The sequence below is a fragment of the Alexandromys fortis genome, unplaced genomic scaffold, assembly GCF_014885135.2.
Source record: "Alexandromys fortis isolate MF-2015 unplaced genomic scaffold, M_Fortis_MF-2015_v1.1 scaffold_107, whole genome shotgun sequence".
NCBI classification, from domain to species: Eukaryota; Metazoa; Chordata; class Mammalia; order Rodentia; family Cricetidae; genus Alexandromys; species Alexandromys fortis.
Window position 1 is genome coordinate 2465264 of NW_026067987.1, and position 22851 is coordinate 2488114.

At 43.7% G+C, this 22851-nt stretch overlaps 1 protein-coding gene across 1 annotated transcript in view; it reads left to right on the forward strand.

Moving 5' to 3' along the window:
- The window catches only part of Il20ra (interleukin 20 receptor subunit alpha), a 31455-nt gene extending 10448 nt beyond the window's left edge, over nt 1-21007 (forward strand). Inside the window, exons 2-7 of the mRNA XM_050159456.1 lie at nt 5037-5172; nt 11348-11526; nt 12797-12969; nt 13546-13690; nt 17148-17287; nt 19832-21007. Coding sequence (XP_050015413.1) covers nt 5037-5172; nt 11348-11526; nt 12797-12969; nt 13546-13690; nt 17148-17287; nt 19832-20596 — 1538 coding nt within the window. The 3' untranslated portion in view covers nt 20597-21007. The remainder of the gene's footprint in view (nt 1-5036; nt 5173-11347; nt 11527-12796; nt 12970-13545; nt 13691-17147; nt 17288-19831) is intronic.
- Nucleotides 21008-22851: the final 1844 nt, after the last annotated feature.

Here is a 22851-nt window from a genome sequence, read left to right on the forward strand (position 1 = left end):
GAGGAAAAAAGAAAGACCTTCTATTATAAGATGTGGTGGATGTTTTTTAGTGTATTGATCAGGTCATTGTATCAAATCATTGTAATACTTAAATTATTTTATATATCAATGTCATAGAATATACATGCTTTCCCATAAGCTCTGACTTCTCTTGGTATAACTGCTTTGCAATGGAGGTGAGTGAGTGGTGTTTAAATGGGGCTGTGTGCTCTCAAGTACATTTCTCTTCACATTAACTACATGAACTCACGCAATTAACTTCTCTGTGTGTCAGTTGCTTTATCTGTAGAGTTACGATGACAGCAGTGTCTACTATAAGACTTCTGTGGAGACTGGCTGAGTTGGTTGTGCAAAACACATTACACTATCACAATAATGATTCTAAACCTAAGCAACTATTTCTATTACACACTTGCTTGTCATCAAGATATGAAGATTTTTTTCCCACTTGTATGTTTTGTGCAGTCTCGTGTAAGTTGAGGTTTATGTACAGACTATATTCACTATCAAAACAGTCACTTAGCTTACCATCTTCAGTTGTCCCTAAAGACCCATCATCTACTGAAATGAGACCTGGACCAAGAGGGCAAGCAGCTGGGAGAATACTCAGAACCCTTAAATTCCCTGTAGTTAGAACCCTTTGTTGTCATTGGCCAAAGACAAATCGTTAAAATTCCATAGTTAGCAAAAGGTATCGCAGGTACATATAGACAAAGTAACCACTAACCCACAGCCTCTGCTCAGCATTCATTTCTGGAAATAAGCAGTCTGTGAGCAGAGAAACAAAATGTACTATGCATGAGTGAAGAAGATTAGCATGGCTTAATGTGCTCTGATAAAAACAGTTTGGGAAACAGCAAGCCTTGCCACAACAAAGAATATGTTTTGCTTCCTGGAGAGATGGCGAGATAAGGTGTGACCTACTTTGCTCATAATGGGGCCACCCCCTGGACAATACTTTGATTCGTTGACAAGGAGATGATCCAAAACTGCTATACTTTCTGCCTAAGCCGTAAAACAAATAACGTTGGCCCCAGTGGTGAATCTGTGGGGCTAGAGAAATCGTAAGTACGACAGAAACATCTACTTTAAATGTGTTTCTACAAAAGCTGTGTTACGCTCTGAAACAGATCATCACCAGAGTTTGATGCCCTCTTGATAATTAGCCCAGCATTTGTGAAAGTCCATTTGGACAATAGCAAAATATAAATCAAGATCTCTGTTGAGAGGCTGGGGATATGGCTCAGTAAATAAATGAAGTGTTTGCCGCAAGACGTGAGTACCCGAGTTCAGATCCCCAGCATTGTATAAAAATGCAGAAATCCAAGCACGGCAGCACACATGTGTAATTGCAACATGAAGAAGGGACAAGCAGAGACAGGTGGGTCCCAGGACTCACTGGACAGCCAGTCGAGACAAGTTCCAAGTTAGAGTAGGATGAGAGACAGAGACAGAGAGACACAGACACAGAGAGAGAGAGAGAGAGACCCCCACATATGTCAACTCATTCAGGAGCACCTACACCCATGGACACACGCATGAATATACACCACATGCACAAGGAAGAGAGAGATGTCTATTGATCAGTGAACATAATGATTGAAAGCGTATTCCAGAGTGTAATTCATTTCAGAAGAATAAAACTGCTTTATTGCCTTGTAACAACCACCAAATTTAATTTAAATGAACAATCCATTCTTTTTAATACAAAATGGTTCCTAAATCTTTTGGGGGCACGTTTTAGGCATCTTTAGTTTGTGGGTTGCTTACTTATTTTAAAGTCAAACAGAGACTAGTTGTTACCGAAGATGACGCTTATGCATATAAACTTTGAGGCAATGTGCCTGCGCTGTAAGATCTAAGATTACTTGAGATCTGTATCTCCAGATCATGTTGCTACACATCAGAATATCCCACTCCTTTTCGATTGCATCTTTAAAGCCTTGCTTTGGCAATTTCTTTCATCAGTGATATCAGAATGCGGTTTTATTTCAGTTACATTTCTCCTGGGATACCTCCCACTCCACACGTGCCAGTGCCATGTAAAACTGTGGCTCCACAGGAAATTAGACCTACAAGGATCTTAGAGGCTTCTTTTTGTTAAAGCGGTTCCTCTGTCCTGAACGACCGGGACTTATTTCGGTCAGAGATACTGCCTATCTGCATTCCTCGTTCCCTGTTAAAAAATCTGATTAATCCACGGGCCTTAATTAAATCACCGCTAACTGCACACTGTACATTATCTATATTCTACAGAACCTGCCAGCATCAGTTTTCACAGAGTATTCCCAAGGGGAAGTGTGAAAAGCTAAGGTGTGAGGTCAAGCTGGCCTTTCAGAGACGTTCCCACCGCAACCATCACCTCACTAGCCCTGTGTGCGGAGATTGGTTAAGATGACGCGCTTCTTTTTTAGTGTTTAACTTTCTTATTTTTTTATTTTAAAAAGTGATCAAGGTGCAAAGTGGGAAGCAGGACAAACACTGCGCAAGCACACACAGCTACGCGCCCTCAGTCCCCCAGATGGTAAAGAGCTTATCTTGCTTAGAATCAGGATAATATTGCAAAGTTTAATTCTAGAACAAATTATTATTTTCTTTTTCTTATTTGCCTTGTGGTATTATAATTTATCATATAGAGGTACTCGGAGCCAAAGATTGCCCAAAGCATTAAGCTAATTTCTTTCCTTGACATTAGTTCCAGCTAATTCCTGCAAGTATCAAGAGACCCCATGTCAGTGACTGGGCTAAATTTGATTTCCTAAGCTTCATTTGCAAATATCGAATCTTACGTTTTCCAGGTTCATAGACTAGAATATGTATATTTACAAAAGGATAAATTCCTCACCAAATCTGGCGGACTGTTTATTGCATGGCATGTTGTGATCTCTCCGGTGTTAATGCTTTGGTTCCTACATGCTAACACGAAATTCTTTCATTTATTTTCATTCATGGATCATCACTGGTCTTGGAGATAGCTCAGGGATGCACAACATGCTTAGCGTATTCAAAGCCCAGGATCCCATCCTCAACCCTGCCACACACTCAATAAAAGAATCAGTCTATTTTATTTTTTATTACATTTTATTTATTTCAGGGGACCTGCCAGAGCATGCAAGTCCAGGGAACAACCTTTAGGAGTTGGTTCTCTCCTCCATCCTGTGGGTCCCAGGAATTGAATCCAGGTCCGCAGGCTTAGCCGTAAGAGCCTTTCCCCAGTGAGCCATCTGAAGGCACAGATCCTAATTCAGAAAAATGCATTCTTCCCATTGTTTGTGGTAGCTTCCCAATCCTTCGTTACGTCTTTCAGAGGATTTCTATGAATAGATCCTCTAAGACAGAGTTTGGCTTACAGAACAATTGTGTGGGCTTGCCAGTGTTTCAAAATAAAAACTGGGGGCTGGAGAGGTAGGTAGGTGGCTAAGGGTACTTACTGCTCTCGCAGAGAACCAGAGTTTAGTTCTCAGAACCCAATGGTGTGGCTCACATCTGTCTGTAACTAAAATTCCAGAGGATCCAGTGCCTTCTCTGCTCTCCTTGGCTCTGAGCTCCTGCACACATGTACACACACACACACACACACACATGTACACACACACATGCATGCATGTGCACACACTCACATATAAAGACGCATGCACACACATGCACACATGCATGCATACACACTCACATGTTCACACACAGGCACACACTAACACAACACTCACTCACATGTACACACATGCATGCACACACTCTCATATATGCACTCACATGCACACACATGCACACATGCATGAACATACTCATGTGCACACACTAACACACATGTACACACATGTGCGTGCATGCACACACTCTCCTATATGCACACGCATGCACACGCATGCATGCATGCACACTCACATATTCACACACAGGCACACACTATAACACACATGTACACACTCACTCACATGTACACACATACACACATGCACACACATACTAAATGAGTAACTTAACCTTGTACTGACTGTTTTTCTGTCTGTTGTCTTATTATATATGCTGGTGAATCCAGTCAAAACTCCAACCTCCACTAATGCCAGTCTTTCAATAATATCCATCAGAAATTTTATTTCTCATCTTTAATACCATAATAGTGTATTTTAAAATGATCCATGCTTAAATAAAACTTTGGTTGTATAGCCCTAAAGCACATTTTCCCAGGCTTCTCAATTAACTTTCAGATCTGAATAATACCAGCATGATAATCCTAAAATTTTAAGGCTAGTTTCTGTTTAAATCTTTAATACAGGCCTGCAGTCTGCACAGTGGGTCAGCAGTTGTCACCCCACTGTAGAGAAGATAGCACCTTAGCAGGGTAGGGACAGACTCTGTGCTTTAATACGCACAGGGCTTTAGCAGAGCGCACACTGGGTCATGCTGGGAAATGGGGAGTGGCTGGCTGTGTAGTGAGCATGGCCTCCAGTGCAGACTCATGGGTTTTTTTTTTTTTTTTTTTTTTTTATCTAACTCTAAAAGCTGGACTGTTCATTTTCCTGCTGGTGCATAGCAAACTGCCCTCAAACCAGCTGCTCGCGATCTGTGTGGTGATAACTGCTCTCGGTTCTCAGGGTCTCCTGGGGCTCAGCTGCGTGGTTTGGCTGGTTTTATTTGAGGTCTTTCATGGAGTTTCAGTCTATGGCGGGGGAGCTGGAGTGGGCACAACTACTTCAGGCCTGCGCTCAGCTGGGACATTGAGACAGCCAATCCTCTCCTTCAAATGACCTCTGGGCGTGGTCTCTCCATCACTCTGGCTGTCGTTTTGCATGCCACTCAGGAGGTTAAAAGCACAAAAAGCAGAAACTTCAAGATGACCTTAAGTCCTCATTCCTGAGTCACATTAGCGACTTGCTCTTGGGTGAACCGCCTCGCAGCATCCGCTCAGGTTGAGTCTGAAGAGAAAAGCAGGGTCCAAGGCATTGGGGCCATCTTTAAAGGTCAGCCACTTACTATAAGGATTAAGTTTTTCTTCCTTCCAGTAAAACGCCACTTCCTCTCCACTCCTTTTCTAGTTCCTTGTGTCCCTGGCGGTTTGCCTAAACCTACAAATATCACCTTCTTGTCTATCAACATGAAGAATGTCCTGCATTGGAATCCACCCGAGGGTCAACACGGAGCTGAAGTCACATACACTGTGCAGTATTTCATGTAAGTTGCTTCTTTTCCTTACACGTAGTTCATAAATATGAGACTCAGACCCTGTTAATCATGCAATGGTAAACTTTCTATGGCATTAAGTTCTTTTAAAGAAAAGTTTGGACATTTCCTGTTTCTTTGCTATTATGATAAATTATAAAGTGGTTTTGTTGCGGAGTCAGAAGCACCAAATATTCAGGCCAGAGCATTAGGAGGTACCTTACAAAAACTGAGAAAGGAGACCAGCAAGATGGTTTGACAGGTTAACATACTTACCACCAAGCCTCAGGACCTGAATTCCGTTCTTGGGACCCACATGTTGGAAGGAGAGAACTGCCTCCAGCCAGGTGTCCTCTCTCACCCACACGCACACTGTGGTACATGCGTGTGCGTGTGTGCACACATTGGTGCACATGCATATACACACAGACGAAATTACAATGGATGAAATGAGTGGAGAAAGGAAGTCGGTTAGAGAGGTAGTTCGTGTATGCAAATGAAGCAGGCCACCAACTCTGAGACCGCTAAGATTATGGGAATTATGGTTCTCAGCTCAAACAAAGCAGAATTCTAAGTGAATCCTACTAAACATAGCAGCAAATGGACACTTTGCACCTGCCCTCCAGGACCCTTTACCAAGCACGGAAAAAGCCAAAATACTCAAGACAGTGTTCATCTCCAGAGACTAAAGGACCCCCAACCGTGAAGCAAGCAAACCAAATACTGTAGAACCCAGAGTGAAACAACCACAGACACCAAAAGCAAAACAGCTCCCCCTCCTTTTTTTTTTTTTTTTTTTTGAGACAGGGTTTTTCTGTAACTTTGGAGCCTGTCCTGGAACTAGCTCTTGTAGACCAGACTGGCCTCAAACTCACAGAGATCCACCTGCCTCTGCCTCCCAAGTGCTGGAATTAAAGGCGTGTGCCACTACTGGCTGGCACTTTTTTTTTTTAAGAACGGCTTTTTATTTAAGATTTAAATTTTCTTGATGTGTATGTGCTTTTGCATGTGTAAGTGTCTGTGTGAGTGTATGTCAAACATGTGTGGGTGCCCGTGAAGACCAGAAGAGGGTCCAGACCTCTTGGGGACTTGAGTTTCCCAGCCCCTGGTTTGGATGCTGTAAAGTTCTTAATCACTGCGCAACCTCTCCAGCCCCACACGGCTACCACTGGAGCTCTACGAGTAAAAATAATTCCTCAGCAATAAGTGCCAACGTGCTCAAAAGGCTGGCCCAACACTCTGAGAAGGGGTATGTTAGTGTTCTTACAGCTAGAAACTGGTGAGACAGCCCTAAGGAGCCACAGTTTGGTTCCGCAGAATCTCATGGGAAGAAGAGCTGAAGTGACAGCTCATCATGGGGGCCCAGTCACAGTGCAGCGACAACCCTAGAGTAAAGAGAGGCAGGAAGAAAGGAGGTGCAGAGGATGGTTGGCAGCCCAAGCTGACCATGACCTCACCGCAGTGCCGTGAGCCACACCAGCCCCCAGGAGGCCAGGAGCTGAAGGCAGGCAGGGGCTCCCGCAGAGGGAATAATAGATTTGATAAAAAAAAAAAAAAAAAAAAAAAGTATTTGACAGAAGTAGAAGTTTAAAATTCTGCACAGAAAAGCTCATTATCTGACTCCCACGCCTACACCTCAGACTTTTAAATACTATTTTAGTCTTTCCACAGTTCTCAGGGTCTCGTGGGCTGGGAGGGTTGGTGCTTTCATTGGTTTCATTTGAGATCTTTTCTACAGCTTTCTGTCTATGACAGATGAGGCTTGCCTGATCAGCCAACAGGTAGCCAGCCACATTCAAAGCACTAGTGAGAAATTAGGATAACACCTAATTTGAGCATGAAGGGGAAAGTGAGTTTGAATAAAAAGTTCCTCCAAGACCATTCCCATTGGGAATAAGCAAAGAATTCAGAGTAACGGTCTGTGCTGTTTTATTTTATGAACAGCACAACCTTTTCAGTTTGCTCGCCCTTGTTTTCGACATGCCCCCCCCCAATTCTTCTACCTAGCTCTCAAGACCCGGGATTATAGGCATATACTGAGAAATAGGGCTGTTTATAGACTTTTTCTAGACTGATTTGTGACAGGAAGCGTAACTGTAGAACTTCATCTTTTCTTGGCACCCAGGAGAAACTGGTTCCAAACCCTCCACAGTTTTACTAGACCTTTCCAGAAGGTATCTGCCTATAATCTGCACATACCCTCCCATGGTCTTTAAGCCACCCGGGGTTGTTATACTACAGGCTACCAGTGTAAATGCTATCAAAGTACTGCCATACGGCAAATGTTCAGGAAAGATGCAATCCCTTCTCCAATGCTTTTAATCCATGGTTGGTTGAACCTACAGACTTGGTACCCATGGGTACCAAGGATGGACAGCACATCATCGTGTCGTTAGCTAACATTTCAGTGGTTTTCAAAACCGGTTTCCTTACTTCAAAGGTCATGAGGAACTAATATTTCTCACAGTGACAGAACACTTGAACTTCAGCAAATTCTTTTCATTTTACCTCATTCCTTTTGATTAAGATTCAAATCAAGTAAAAGTCGTTGCTTTATTAGAAACCCGCTTCAGGTATGACCTGATTTCTGTCCACGTAACTGTCTAATCATTCTTCCTTCTATAAGTAGGATAAAAAGCCCGGCATCACTTACACCAAATGTTTCTGGTTAATGAGTTAGAGTGATCTGCTTCTCCCTTGGTTATACTTCCTGACTTGTATGATGGTTTGAACTTTAAAACACATGCATGCGCCACATTTGCCAGTGACAATGACCATTTTTGTCCTTGGGAAATGAGTTCTGATCAGGGAAACTTCAGGAAACACTCCTTCGCCGTTGTCTTGAGCCCCATTCTCACCTCCGAGGATGCTGTCAGGAGCTGGTGTTTAAAGGAAGACCTCAGCTTCGCAGAAAGCGATAGCTCACCAACTTCTCCTCACTCTTCCTCCCATCGGGTGGGGCAAAGAGCTTGCTCTGTCCTGTAGACTTCCCAGGGCTTCTGAAAGTACTTTAAATGATAGTCAGGGTTATCGTTGCCATATGAGAACAAATAAGTTAAATTATGCAGCTTTTTAAAAGGAGCACTTAAAAAGACACTTGCCCCATGGGTATTCGGACACACTCGGGTATGTACCAGTGGACAAGAACATGGGTGTAGTGCTGGAGTCAAGACAGTCCTGGGTTTGTGGCCAGGTTGTGAGTCTGCCCGAGCAACCTTGAGCGTGGTACACACTTTTATAGTGTTTAGTGAGGTTTTGTTTCCAGAGCAAAATTGTTTAAAGTTTCAGTTTTACTCACAAAATAATTTAGTGTGGAAAACAGCATAGCTCCCAAAACACCAGCTTTGGTGCTGGAGAAAGCGATTCCAATTCCAGATAAACCTTTTTGCTACTTCTGCAAACTTGACTGGATCCCTTCATTGTACTGAGTTTCAATTTCCTGCTCTGTAATAATGGGACAAGAACAAGGAAGCTCACTTCCCCTGCGTCCTTCTTCAACTTGCTACAATAGGGGGAAATGTGTAAGCCTGGAGTACCAGCCTCAGCTCATCACAGGCATTCATAGACGTTGGCGCTTACTAGAAATAGATGGAGACCACCAGCAAGGCCCCCACGGGATTGGGGTTGGACTATTTGTCAGGTCTCCCAAGCAGGTATCAGTGACCGGCATTTTCTTCTCGGTCAGCATCTACATGGTAAGAAGGTGCCCTGCCTTTGGTGGAGTGAGGCAGTTTACAGAAGGGAACACAAAGGAAGTAATGACAGCATTTCTCCCACTTCAAGTCAAAACCTGTTGACAGGTTAAGAAGGCAACATGAGCCCATATTCCTAATCCTAACATCTGGAAGGTCAAAGCAGGAGAATCAGGAGTTCAAGGTCATTGTCAGCTTCAGTGTGAGTTCAAGACTAGCCCGGACCACATGAGCCTCCCATCTCAAAAGACCAAAAACAATAAGAAGAAATTGACGAGTAGATCAGTTTTGAGTAACATAAATGGTATCTTGTATGGAAAGAATTGGAGTGGTATGGAGTGGCAAACAGCCAAATGCATAGCTAACAAAGATGTTTGGGTATAATCTGGTAAAACCTGTTTCTGTGCCTTAGTACAAATGTAACTATCTATGTAAATATAGATCCATTTTTCCTTTATCAGAAAGTCTCCAGGCACGGTTGATAACCTGCAAGGAGACGATGATTAAGATCTGACTGCACTTCTAACATCTTTTTGCAGATGTGGCATTTATGGAATAAAAGAGATTCGCTTCAGAACTCTGTTGCCAGATTTTTGACGACTTTGGCAATACACAGGAAGGTTGCCAAACCCTCCTTATCAAGACAAACTCTTCCCAAGACTTTTGTTATGAATGCTCCTCCACTCGCCCCTTTTGCTGCTATTCCCAAGTCTGTTTTATGGCCCCTTTAATGTTCCTGAACCTTTTTTTTTTTGTACAGCTTTAATTACTTTTGTCCTTCTTAAACTTCTCTACTTTTGCCCATAAAGTAATCACAAAAGCAACACTGCTATAAAACATTGTTTTCACTTTATGAGACTTTGTTTCCTTAATCTTTTTTATTGATTTTATTGAGCTCTACATTGCTCCCCTCCCTGTCTCTCCCCTCCCCTTCAACCCTCTCCCATGGTCCCCATGCTCCCAATTTACTTAGGAGATCTTGTCTTTTTCTACTTCCCATGTAGATTAGATCCATGTATGTCTCTCTTAGGGTCCTCATTGTTGTCTAGGTTCTCTGGGATTGTGATTTGTAGGCTGGTTTTCTTTGCTTTATGTTTTAAAACCACTTAGGAATGAGTACTTGTGATAATTGTCTTTCTGGGTCTGGTTTACCTCACTCAAAATGATGTTTTCTAGCTCTATCCATTTGCCTGCAAATTTCAAGATGTCATTATTTTTTTTTTCTGCTGTATAGCACACCATTGTGTAAATGTATATATCCAAAGGATGCTCAGTCATGCTCCTGAAGTTTAAATGCAGACTTTGCTCTGGGTATTCCTGCCTAAGCCATCCACGAGCAATTTGAGCATTGACTCCAGAATCACTACCTCCCACTCATACCTGTCTCTTGAACCCTGAGCGCCAGCATTTGGAAGACTCTTAACACACCTCAAACTCAGCCTGGCACTGCTGAATTTATTAGATTTTCCTCCTCCTATCCTTCCCCTCCCCAATCTCCCAAACTCACTCTTCTTTGGTGATCTTTATCAGATCAATTATATTCTCTCCTCTTGCCCTGACCGGGAAGAGGTATTTCATCATCTTTAGTTATCTCTTGCATGCGCTCAGTCACCTGGTCCTGGCTCCTACAAGATCTTCTTTCTGTTGTGTCCTCACTCATCTCACTACCCCTTCCCACTCACTCCCTGGACCACAGCGGTGTCCTCCACACTGCCCTCTAGAGGCGACCACCACACACTACATCCTCTGGAGATGACTGCTTGGCCTTCTAAGCCGTGGCCTTTTGGCTTGTTCCCCAAAGCCCTGCTTTAATCCCTTCAGTAGTCTGCCTCCAGGGCGACCCTATCTCTCTGACTGACAAACGTTTTATGCCACAGTTTCTTTAAGCTGAGAAATGCTGAAAATACTTCCCCTCCCCATTTTCTTTGGAGGTTGTATTTTAACGGCAACAACCACAAGAAATTATAAACAACCTTCTCAGTTCAGTAGCAATATGGTGATGGTACACGCTCACGCACTGCATCCTAGTAAAATTTCCCCCAGGCTCTTAATACTTAGTAAACTTTAAATTTTATGAGAATGTCAAAGTAATAGCTCTTCCAATAAAAAAAAGACTAACTTTCCTTAATGCATCCACCTCTCTAACCTCACATGTGTAAGTATATAGTAGAATAAAAACTTAATTACTAGAGACTGATCGCACAGTATTCAAAAATGTTACTGTCGCTGAAGTATGAAACTCCAATATGCTTTCAGGCCGCACTATCCACATTCTAATTCACAGAAAAGCAAAGTGTTGGTAGAAACTCTGTCTCACGCTCCTGACAGCTAATAAAAATATCGACCACAGCCAAAGGGGATTCCCATCGATCAGAAAGACAGGCATCTGTGTTTTGCTGAAGAGACGGTCTCCCATCCACTTTTCTTAATGATGTTTTTAAATTGTAAAGCCTGCAAGGGGCCTCATTGCTAACTCGTCGTTTCTTTCTTGGCAGATACGGCCAGAAGGAATGGCTGAGTGTGTCTGAATGCAGAAGCATCGGCAGGACCTACTGCGATCTTTCTGCTGAGACCTCAGACTATGAGCACCAGTACTATGCCAAGGTGCAGGCCGCTTGGGAAACCAAGTGTTCCGAATGGGCTGAGACGGGACGGTTCTATCCTTTCCTAGAAAGTGAGTAACACCGCTGTCCGCTGAGCATGTTCTAATCGGGATTCCTAGCATGGTACTCTGGCCTCATGGGCAACTTTGCCCAGGGAAAAGGGTCTGCTTGACTCTGGTCTGTGGAGCAGGTTGAGAACCAGCCCTGCATTTCATGTGGGTGAACCCCAGAATCTAACCTGTAGATTGATAGGTTTGGCCAAGGTATCATTAAGGTCTCTCTCAGATTCAAAGTTAAAGACAGCTGCCTATAATACCAAACTTTTATTTTGTCTTATCATTTTTTTATCATAGAAGAGGCTATGCATTCAAAAATATATTGTGGGTGAGTAAGTCATGGATATGTTCTCTGATTGCACAGCAAAATCTCGTTTTTATTAAACGTGGTATTGTGCTGTTTTTTTCTGGGTGTAACTCAGAATTAAGGCAAGAATGTTCCTGATATTTGCTTTTATTTTTTGCTATTTTTTCTTTGTTTTCCCTTTCTTTTTTTTGTCATTCTTTTTCCTTCCCCTTATATGTGACTGACCCAACCATGAGGGATGCAGGCAGGGCCACCATAATGAAACGTCCAAGGCCACAGAAGCCCCAGGGGGTGGTCCCTTTTCTAGGGGTCTGTCAGGTCTGTCAGAGGTTGGTGTCCCATCTCCTCAGGTCAGATCCGGCTCCTCTGTTTTTCAACAAGGCATAAGAAAAGAATGCTATTTATATTTTTAAAATAGCTTTTAAAAAAAACAGTATTTTTGACACGTGAAAATGACGTGAAGTTTACATTTCAATGTCAGGGGCTGGAGCAATGGTTCAGCAGTAAAGAGCACATGTTGTTCTTTGCAGAGGACTCGGGTTTAGTTGCCAGCACCCACGTGGCTCACAACCACGTCTAACTTCAGTTCCACAGGATCCGACACCCTCTGCTGGCCTCCACTGGAAATGAGTGTGCTGTGGTATGCAGGCAAACACCCATACACATAAAATAAAAATAAATTTTAAAAATAATCTAGAAAAGATTTTTGCAGACTTCAGTGTCTGTATATAAAGTTTTCCAGAACTCCAACCCTGCTCACTTATTTACACTGAGGCCAATGACTGCTTTTGAGCCACAAACTGAGTGGAGTCCTTGCAGCAGAGATGCCGGTCCTGCAGAGAGCTTCTGGGCTTTTATGGTGAAAGGATCTCCCATAAAAGGGTGGTTTTAGGTCTTCGATCCAAGAAAGGTTGTGCTGTAACTTTATCTCGGGGTTGTTTCACGCCTGAAGATGCTAATACCGTCTTCTCCTCTAAGCACAAGTTGGCCCGCCAGAGGTTGTCCTGAAAACGGGAGAGAAGTCTGTCTCTATTGTCCTGATAGCACCGGAGAAGTGGAAGATAAATCCCGAAGATGACCCTGTCTCTATGCAGCAGATATACTCCAATCTGAAGTACAACGTGTCTGTGCACAACACTAAATCACGAATGGTGAGCCCTGCCGGGGATGGGGTCTGTCCTCTGGGCTCCCTTTCTGTGCTGCCACAAGCACGGGCAATTCTGCTGCTTCAGTTCTCTTCCGAGAAGGTGGAGGCTGATACTATTCAGAAGAGATATTGCGCAAGATAAAATGAGAGCTGAGGAGACTTCTGGCCTTTCAGTGTGTGACGTCACAATCGGAGTGTAGAACAATCGGGCATTTTTCACCTGGGGAAGCTTCTTTACTGACACATCATCTCTCAGACACTTTCCAGGGATTATTGATATATGAATATATTATATGCTATATATTGTACACATATATATGTATACACACATGCATATATATGCAAGAAGGCAGGGCCAAGTTAAGCAAGAACTCTACCTTAAGAATGGGTCCACTTCTAACTATGTTCTGCTCAGCTAAATGAAAATATATTTTTAAAACTACACTGAGAAAAATAAAAGCTTATAATTTATGACAGGAAGGATCTGGTGGCATCTTGGCCCTTCCCTTCTCCCTCGAGCTGTCCTGGGGAGGTCCTGGGATTTTTGGCTCTAATCTCGGTTTGCACTTCCCTGCCCCAGTGGTCCCAGTACATCACCAACAGCACACTGGAGTTCACCTGGCTGGAACCAAGCATTCAATACTGCATCCGCGTGGAGTCTTTTGTCCCAGGGCCCCCTCGTCTCCCTCTGCCTTCTCAAAAGCGATGCTTCAGTACTTTGAAAGGTAAGCTGTGAGAGATTTTAGCTAGCTTCAGGAAAGAAAGCTGATAAAACAAAAAGTACGACAGTTTAGATAGAGTCTATGAATATCAGGTTTGAAACAGTAGTAAAATGTCTACTTCACTAAATGCATTGAACTATCTGCCATTGAGCTTGGTCACTATTAGGGAGGGTTGTTGCAACATCTGAAAAATGTCAGCAAGGCCCAGTAGTCCATTGGCAACCATCCTCCCCAATTAACAGAGCTTTCTACCTTGAGAAACAGAATTAAGAATTTTCATGAGAAATGGGTGGTGGGAGCCCATGCCTTTAATCCCAGCACTTGGCAGACAGAGGCAGGAGGATCTCTGTGAGTTCAAGGCCAGCCTGATCTACAAGAGCTAGCTCCAGGACAGCTAGGACTATTACAAAGAGAAACTCTGTCTTGAAATCCCACCTCCCACAAGAAAGAATTTTCATATATGTCATTTCTTCTTCTATCCAGCCATAGTCACTCTAACCAAAAACTGTACAGTAGGAAGCAAAGCACTGTCCTGTGAACACTTGCAGACACCACTGCTTTGATTCCCCCTTGGGATACAGGCTCCTCAAGTTGCCTTCAGACATCACCTGTCACTTTCAGTCACAGGCAGACGTGGAATCATCAGAATCACTCTCCTACGATTGCTTTTCTCTGCCTCCTTCTTGGGTTTTCCAAGCAAGGCTCCCAAGGAACTGTTGTCTTGAGTGCTTCTTTTAAAAGACCTGGAGTTATGAGTCTTGTGTTTGTTTAATAAGCCTACCCTACAGAGAGAACTTCAACTCAAACCCTAAAAAGGGGGGGAAAATACATAGACCCTCAAGTTCCTCTGCCTCATCAGATAGTGTTCATCCCTTATCATTCTGACCTTCCCCTCTAACAACCTCTTGCGGGTTCTGGTTCTTCCCCCATCCCTGACTGAGAGCCCACATCCCTTACCAGTCAATGTCTACACACACCTTTAATCCCAGCATTTAGGCGGCAGAGGCAGGTAAAACTCTAAGTTTGAGGTCAGCCTGGTCTATAGATCAAGTTCTGGGTCAGTCATGGCTACACAGAGAAACCCTGTCTAGAAATTTAGAGAAAAAGAGCCCCCAGTTCCAGGCTCAGTACCGCCCATGCCCCACCGCCACCCTGTTGCTCCCCTCTTCCGTTTCTATTGTACCTGGGAGTCTCACTTCACCATGCCATCTCTTTGGCAAGAAAGGATGTTCTACGCAAATATACAAGTAGAACGCAAATGCCAAGCAAGCAAGAAAGGGACACAGAGCAGGCTGGAGGTATAAGTTTTGTGTCTGGAATAAGTTCTGTGTTTCCTAACAGCTTGATAAGTGCCAATAACAGGGCATTGACCTACCGTCCAATGGAGCTTGCTTACTCAACGGGCAGAGCTGAGACAACCAAATACAGCTCACCCAACATCTTCTCTGTAAGAACATGGAACCCATTTCCTTGCCAGTACAGTAAAAGGAACAGATACAGGCACCCCATATCTGGTATTGATGCTTCCCATAATATCCCACCCAGTCAATGACTGAGCATACCTTCCAAGACACTGCTTCCTTTATTTTAAAAAAAAAAATCAATTTTATCTCTTTAGGGACTATGCCTTAAAAAATATCTCTGCTCCAGAAGTTTCTCAACTAACCCCCCCCCCAAGTGAAAACTGTTGAAGGAGCAGCGGGCTGCTTCCTGTCGCCCGGCTCCCAGCCACCGGCTAGCTTTACTTGAAATAATTACACCAAACTGTATTCATATAAACACTGCTTGGCCTATTATATCTAGCCTCTTCTGGGCTAATTCCCACACCTCAATTAACCCATTTCTAATAATCTGTGTAGCTCCAAGAGGCAGTAGCTTACCAGGAAGATTCTAGCCTATGTCCATCTTGAATCGGAGCTTCATCACATCTGACCCAGAGAGGAGAGGAATGGTGTCTGGCTCACTTCCCTTCTTCCCAGCACTCTATTCTGTCTACTCCACCTACCTAATTTTCTGACCTATTAGAGGCAAGGCAGTTTCTTTATTAACCAATGAAGCCACCTCAAAACAGAAGACCCTCCCACATCAGAAAACAAAATGTATTAGGTTTATTGTAGCAAATGTGCTATGTCACACTAAGCACCAGAAATTGTCATGATCTTCTTAGGCAGGATCAGCCCGGTCTCACAGTGAGATCAAGGGCTGTGCTGAGGGCTGAGCTGCCATCTAAGCAGAACAGGTCCCATCTGAAGTAGGACAAGTATCCAACAACCGCAGCATTTGTTCCACAGCCTTGGTGCATTTCTGTGTAAGCCAACGAGCACTCTCTCTGCGGACAGTGGAGTCAGTAAAAGAGGCTTCAAGGGATGCCCATGATGGATTTTCCCGCTGGTGTGGCCGCTCACTCCCCATCACTCTCATCATACACACATCATACACACATCCGTTTCCCATTTACGTCTGTAAATGGCAGTTAGTGGGATAGATGCTACACAGTTTTCTTTCCATCAGACAGCATCCCACATCCACATGGATGAGAACGCTCCTGTGACACAATGGCTGATCTTATTAGTATATAAAGGATGTCAAGGGTTATGTGGTTTGTGCTAAGTTTGCATGGTCTCTGTGTGTGTGCACACACATGTGCAAGCATGTACCCCAGTGTGTATTTCTGCAGCAGTTTAGAATTCTCCAGAGAAACAGAACCAACAGGATATATAGACACAAGAGAGATATTCGGGAGTCAGCTCTCCTGACTGTGTAAGCTGGAAAGTACAAAATCTTTAGAGCAGGCATCAATCTGAGTACCCTAGGGACAACTGGCATTGTAGTTCATTCCCAAATGCCACATGGGAGTAGAATTCCCTCCTCTTCAGGCTCATTGGTCTCTTCTTCTTAAGAGCATCTAATTGAGTAGATGAGACTTTTCTACATTCTAGAGAACAATTTTCTTTGCTCTAAATCTACTCTTTAAAATGCTAAATCTCATCTACAAACATCTAAAGAATCATCTGGAATGGTGTCTAGCAAGTATCCATGGCCTACACACATTGACATATAAAGTTAACCAGCACAACTTCCAAGCAGTCCCCAAGAGCTTCACAAAGGTGCCTGACTAACTCAAAGGGAGGCTTCCCATGCCTGGCACTAGGGATTTCACTAAAGAGGGTGTTTGCTGCTTGGTTTGAAGAGCTGTGAACTCCTAGGCTGACAGACCCATGGGTTTTCACATACATGAGCCAGGATCAGTGTCAGAGCATTAAAAGAGATTTCGGAATGCCTAATGTCTTATATTAGGAATGCAGACTTACTATAAAGACATGGGTGAGTTTTGACAGTGCCTTGAGACTTTCACGGTTAGAGAGATGGCAAATTCTGAGACCCCTTCCTTACTTAGCTTCTCGGCGTCTAGCTGAGAAACACAACTGTTCAGTCCTGACCCGTGATTTTTCTTTGACAGCCCGAATGTCAGCATTGAAGTTTAAAGTCATCTTCTGGTATGTCTTGCCCACGTCTGTCATCGTCTTTCTTCTTTCTGTGATTGGCTACTCAGTTTACCGTTACATCCACGTTGGCAAAGAAAAGCACCCGTCGAATTTGGTGAGTGCTTGGCACGGGGCAAGACTGTTCTGACAACAGAAAGAGAGAAGAGGAGGGTCAGAACAGATACGGTTTTCCATCAGAGCCAAGTGTCTTAAGTTGGTGGTGAATTCTAAAACACATTCTGAGCTGAGAGCAGCTGAGTAAGAGAGTCCTTCCATAGCGTGTATGCCATTCTGGGTGATACCCCCTGCACCCCAAAACCCAACAAAAAGCAGCTTTTGTACTGAATCCAATCACAGATATACCAACACTAAACCCTCCTCGGGTTTGAAACACTTTTATAATTAATAAGTGCTTGAGATAAGGTTTGGAATAAACAGATCATTTAAGTCATGATCTCTCTGTCATTCTCCAAGTTCAAGCCTCTTAGAGACTACACGTGAAGGTTAAACAAAAGAAAACAAGCTTTTGAGGACTTATGGGGTAGAAGGAAGCCCTGAAATCTTTAGTATGGGGGGGGATCCATTTTCATATTCAAGGGCATGAATGAGCTGGGACAGTTACTACAGGCAGAGAAATTAGCAGAGCAAGGGAAGGCAGATAGCATGCTGGGAAAGTTTGTCATATGACCAGCCTATTGTGTCCTCTGTGAGCAGCCACACTGGAGAGCCGACACTGGGCTGTGTCGCAGGAGTATTTGGTGCTGTTCTCAGGACTGAGCTTTGTTTGGTCTTCAGAGAATTTTCAGTAAGGTTCTGAGCTGCAATGCTATGATCACCATTTTGTTTTAGATCTTCTTGTAGAAAATAAAAGCAACTTGTCCTAGTAAAGCAAATGCAGCTAAGACGCTACCAGGGGAGAAACGAATGACAATCCCAAAGAGGAGAATGGGGCATGGGCTTAGGGATTTGGAATGTGGAATTTAAACACACTTAGGAGGCACATGGCCAGGACTTGAGCATACACTGCAAGAGGAAGCAAGATGAAGAAGCAAATGAGATGTTCTGGGACCATCTGGTGAAAAGGACCCCATGGGCTCAGCAGTTAAATGAAAGCATGTCACGGGGTGACAGGAAGATTGTACCTTGTCACTGATGCCTCCCTCGATAACAGGCACCTTCCATGTACCCCAAAGCAGAACAAAAATTATGTCTGTGTTGCTCAGGGTGGAGCTAGGGCCTTGCGCATGCAGACAGTGTTCCGCCTTTTAGCTACGTCTCCACACAATTCTTTATCTTTTCTTTTGACACAAGGTCTGACTAAATTGCTTCAGATGGTCTTTCCTCTCTTAGCCTCCAGAGTGTCTGGGGTTATTGGGGCCTTATTGATTTTCCTTATTCTTGTATATTATTGACATGATTTAGAATTTTTTTAAAAATCTCCCATAAACTAGCAGATTAATTGCTTTTTTTTTTAATTATCCTAGCACAATTTGAACATTATATTCCTGCGTCCACTCCTTTCTGGTGTTGTAACAGAGTGCTTTGACTAAATCAATTTCCAAGAAAAGGAGTTTGTTTCAGCCCATAGTTCCAAATTACAATGTAGACAAAGGCTGCTTGTTTTTTCCCAGCCACCCAGACCCAAAGTAATCACACAAAACTAATTGCAACACTGCTTGAACTATTAGCTCAGCCTTCTTACTAGCTGACTCTTACATCTTGAATTAACCCATTTCTATTAATTTACGTATCACCATGAGGCTCATGGTTTACTGGTAAGGTAAGGTTCTCCAGCATCTGTCTCCTTCTTCAGCTACACGGTGTCTCTCTGATTCTGCCTTCTTTCTCCCCTATCTCCGCTTGGAATTCCCACCTTACCCCATTCTGTGCTGTCATAGGCCCAAAGCAGATTCTTTATAAGCCACTGGCAATAAAACATATTTATAGAATAAAGATGGGAATCCCACATCATTACAGCCCATCATTGGGAATGGGGGAAGATGGTGGGGGCTTGAAGCAGAATATCACAGAGAACAATGGTTTAATGGCTCCAAAGCCCAGCCTAGGGAAAGATGCTGACCACGTCCAGGGTGTGTCCTCCCACCTCAGCTTAAGTAAGGAAATCTCTCACAGGCTTGCCCACAGACCAACCTAATCCAAACATAGAAAGTTCCTCATTGAGTTTCCCCCCAGGTGATTCTGTACTGTCGAGGTGACAATAGAAATATCATACTCCCTTTCTGAATCTTACTCCACGGCCTATCCAGGAAAGGGCTAGTGGTCTGGGCAGCCCCAGCTTACTAACAGCAAACAGAACACGCTTTCACCTGCCTTACTCATCAACAGTCCTCATCTAGCAGTTTCCAATCTTAAAGAATCGAGAAGATTCTAGAACTTGACTCACCAGCAGCCCCCTTTTTAGTCACACACACAGCCCCGACCCCGCACCTCACACTGGACACTCACCAGTGATGCAGTTCACTTCTGGTTGCATTCTGTTGATAGAGTAAAGTTTTCTCTATAGACCGAGCCTAATTATCTCTCCCAAGTTGGTCAGAGAGGGTCTCACACTATCCGGCAACACCGGAAGTTCTAGCTGGCTCTGTTTGTAATCTCTCTCCGAAGTGAAAAGATGAAGTTCCTTCTCTTCTCTCTGCAGGTTTTGATTTACGGAAATGAAATTGAAAGGTTCTTTGAACCTACTGAAACAGTTCAGTTCAATTTTATCACCCTCGATATGTTGGATGATTCTAAATGTTCTCAAAAGGATATGAGCTTGCTGGGGAAAAGCAGTGATAGTTCCAGCCTGAATGACTCCGAGCTCCGTGGAAGCCGGGAGCCCCATCTGGAGGAGGTGGAGGGACAACACTTAGGATACTCTTCGCATTTGATGGACAATGTCTGTGGTGCTGAGCGAAGCGACAGAAATGCTTGCCTAGACCAGCGTGAATGGCTTAGCGGCACCATGCCCACTCCGGAGGCCGACACCGAGGCCGAGTACAGTGTCCCAACTGATTTCTACAGAGAGGCCGAAGACCACCAGTTCTGTGGGCAGGAAGAGGCATCCAGCACAGGGAAATTATCTGAGCCACAGGCAGCTTCAGCAAACTTCGGTCCGCCTCTTGAAGACCTACGTCCCCTGGGACAGGAGCATCCTGGCTCAGGAGAGGGGCCAGAGGAAGAGTCATCTACAACACTGGTGGATTGGGACCCTCACACTGGCAGGCTGTGCATCCCTTCTTTACCTAGCTTTGGCCAGGAGCCTGTGGAATACCAACGTTATGAGAGAGAACGGCTTGCAGAGGGTGGCCTTTTGTCTAGACTCTATGAGAGCCAGGCACCTGACAAGTCAGAGGACGAACATGAGAACTATTTCATGCAATTTATGGAGGACTGGGGGTTGAGTGTACGAATGGAAAGCTAACCCCATATGTTTTGTTGGCTGACTTCTTTAGTGACGGGGCATGTGCCTGTCAGCAAATGAATGAACCATTCCAGGGGGTGAACCACGGAAATAAGTAGGTCAACCCGTGTTCAGATTCCCCAGCATTAGACATGACTGTCTTGTTTCTGTTCACGCACTTGGTTGACCCTGCCACCTCCAGATGGTTGACTTCTACGGGACCATCTTCCCAATCCACAGCAAATCCTGGAGTACAGGAACTTCCTGGAATACAGAGCCCTGGGCTTTGTTGTAGACAGAGTAAGCATTTCCAGTTTGGATGGGGAGTGTGTACCATGGTCAAGGTTTCCTATTTTCTAACAAGTACGCCTGTGCAGTTAGGTTCTGGATTTTTACCATATGCATGTAACTCTATCCAAATGTTTCATAAAAGTCACGTATTTTATAAACACCCCTTTTCTATAATTTGTTGATTGTGTGAATGTTAGGACGCTCCAAGATGTACCCATGCCACGAAGTGGATGGAGAGTGGTTAGCATATAAAGGACATAACTCACTGTGCAGTCGTGACAACCCACGCTCAGAACGAGCAATCAGGCCAGCCTTCATGCTTCTGTCTTCCATAAGAGGCAGTGTTTATCAGTTTTGGGGCAGTTTTGGAGTGTGAGCAAAATGGCTGTTCTTTTGTAGCCAGGATAACACCCTCTCAGTAATTTAATAGGGCCCTGTGTTGCCTAAAAGATCTGCCACAGTTTTTTAATAGAATGCCACACTTATTTGGGGGAGATGTATTGTTTAAAATACATTTTAGTAACTGTAAAATGTCCCACCCACACCTGAAGCGCTGAATCACTAACCATTCTACAGGGACAGTCAATACTGCCAGGTCTCTTAGGGAGATGCGTGAATGAATATCACCTCACTCCATAATAGTAAAATCCGTAGTAAGTAAACACGGGGCATAGGAAAGCAAGTTCAATGACTATATGAGGAAGGGTTTATTAAAGTTTGACATGGTTCACTCTGGGAGCTGAAGTACATCATAAAACACCTTCCTGGTAATTCCAGTAACTATTCCATCGTCTCCCCCATTTAATTAAATTCTACATCACACTACATTAAACACGACAGAATCTATAAAGCCGAACCATGCAAAACAATTGAGGTTTCCATGTTTTGGACCTACAGGAATATCAACGCCTTATGTTTTTGTTTAATTATGAACTCAGCCCACTGCGCGTCTTTCAGGAAGACAGATATCATCCTATTTCCTTAGTCATATGTTTGGCAGAAGCAGACAGCTCTGGTAGGAGAGATGGATTCTGGGGTCATGGTCTTTTGCAATTATCCACAAATGCAAACAGTTTCTGATTTAATGGTTTAATTTAGAGCATAATCATATTAATCAGAGTGTTCTGTTCTTCTTGGTCTTTGTAGAAATGATTCTGGTGGCTCGGAAGAACAGATTTATGCTACAAACTGGAAATGAAGTTCAGGAATAGAAAAGACTAGGTTGTTTTGAAAAGCAAAAAGGAAAATAATTGATGGTAGTTTGGCTTATTAATTTCATTCATGAAATATTTATTTGTTTATGAAGTGCCTACTACATCCATCAGTGTCCTCATCCGTGAAGTACAAATAAAAACTTTTTTATCATTGTTTTGAGGAGGAAAAGAGCTAGTCTTCAGGGGACACTTAGAGCAGGGCAGTGTGTGGAATGGCGGCTATGGCCTCATCTTTATTCTCTGCTGAGTTTGTGCTCAGCATCAGAGCCAGCAGCCATCTTGACACGAGAATGATGTAAATGTCTGCCTTGCCTAACGTGGTTTTTCTCACCTGAAAGCACAGTGGTGATTTGCTTCCTTCTCTGCACCGCCACTGAAATCGTCCCGTGTTGAACCACATTTTCTGCCTTTAAAAGAGGAATCTAGTTCTGGGTTGTCTTTCTGTCTCTTGCCATTCTAAGCGTATCAGAAGCGTACAGGGTTTCAGTATCTTGGAACATGTGAACATACACACAGAGGAAGACAGAGATGGGAAGAATCCCTGGCTTAGGATTCGACTTAGATGTTTCAACTAGCTCGTTGGCTCAAAGGTATACGCATTCTGTAGAAAATGCACACCTTCGATTCCGAGAGTTGGTTGCTCTCTTATCTAGTGATGTGCCATTGTTTCTGTTAATGCTGGGGAGTCACAGCTCCCAGTCAGCCCTGTGGTCACAAAGGGGAAATAGCTCTGTGGTAGACTGAGTTGCCGTGGTAGTTGAATTAGCAATG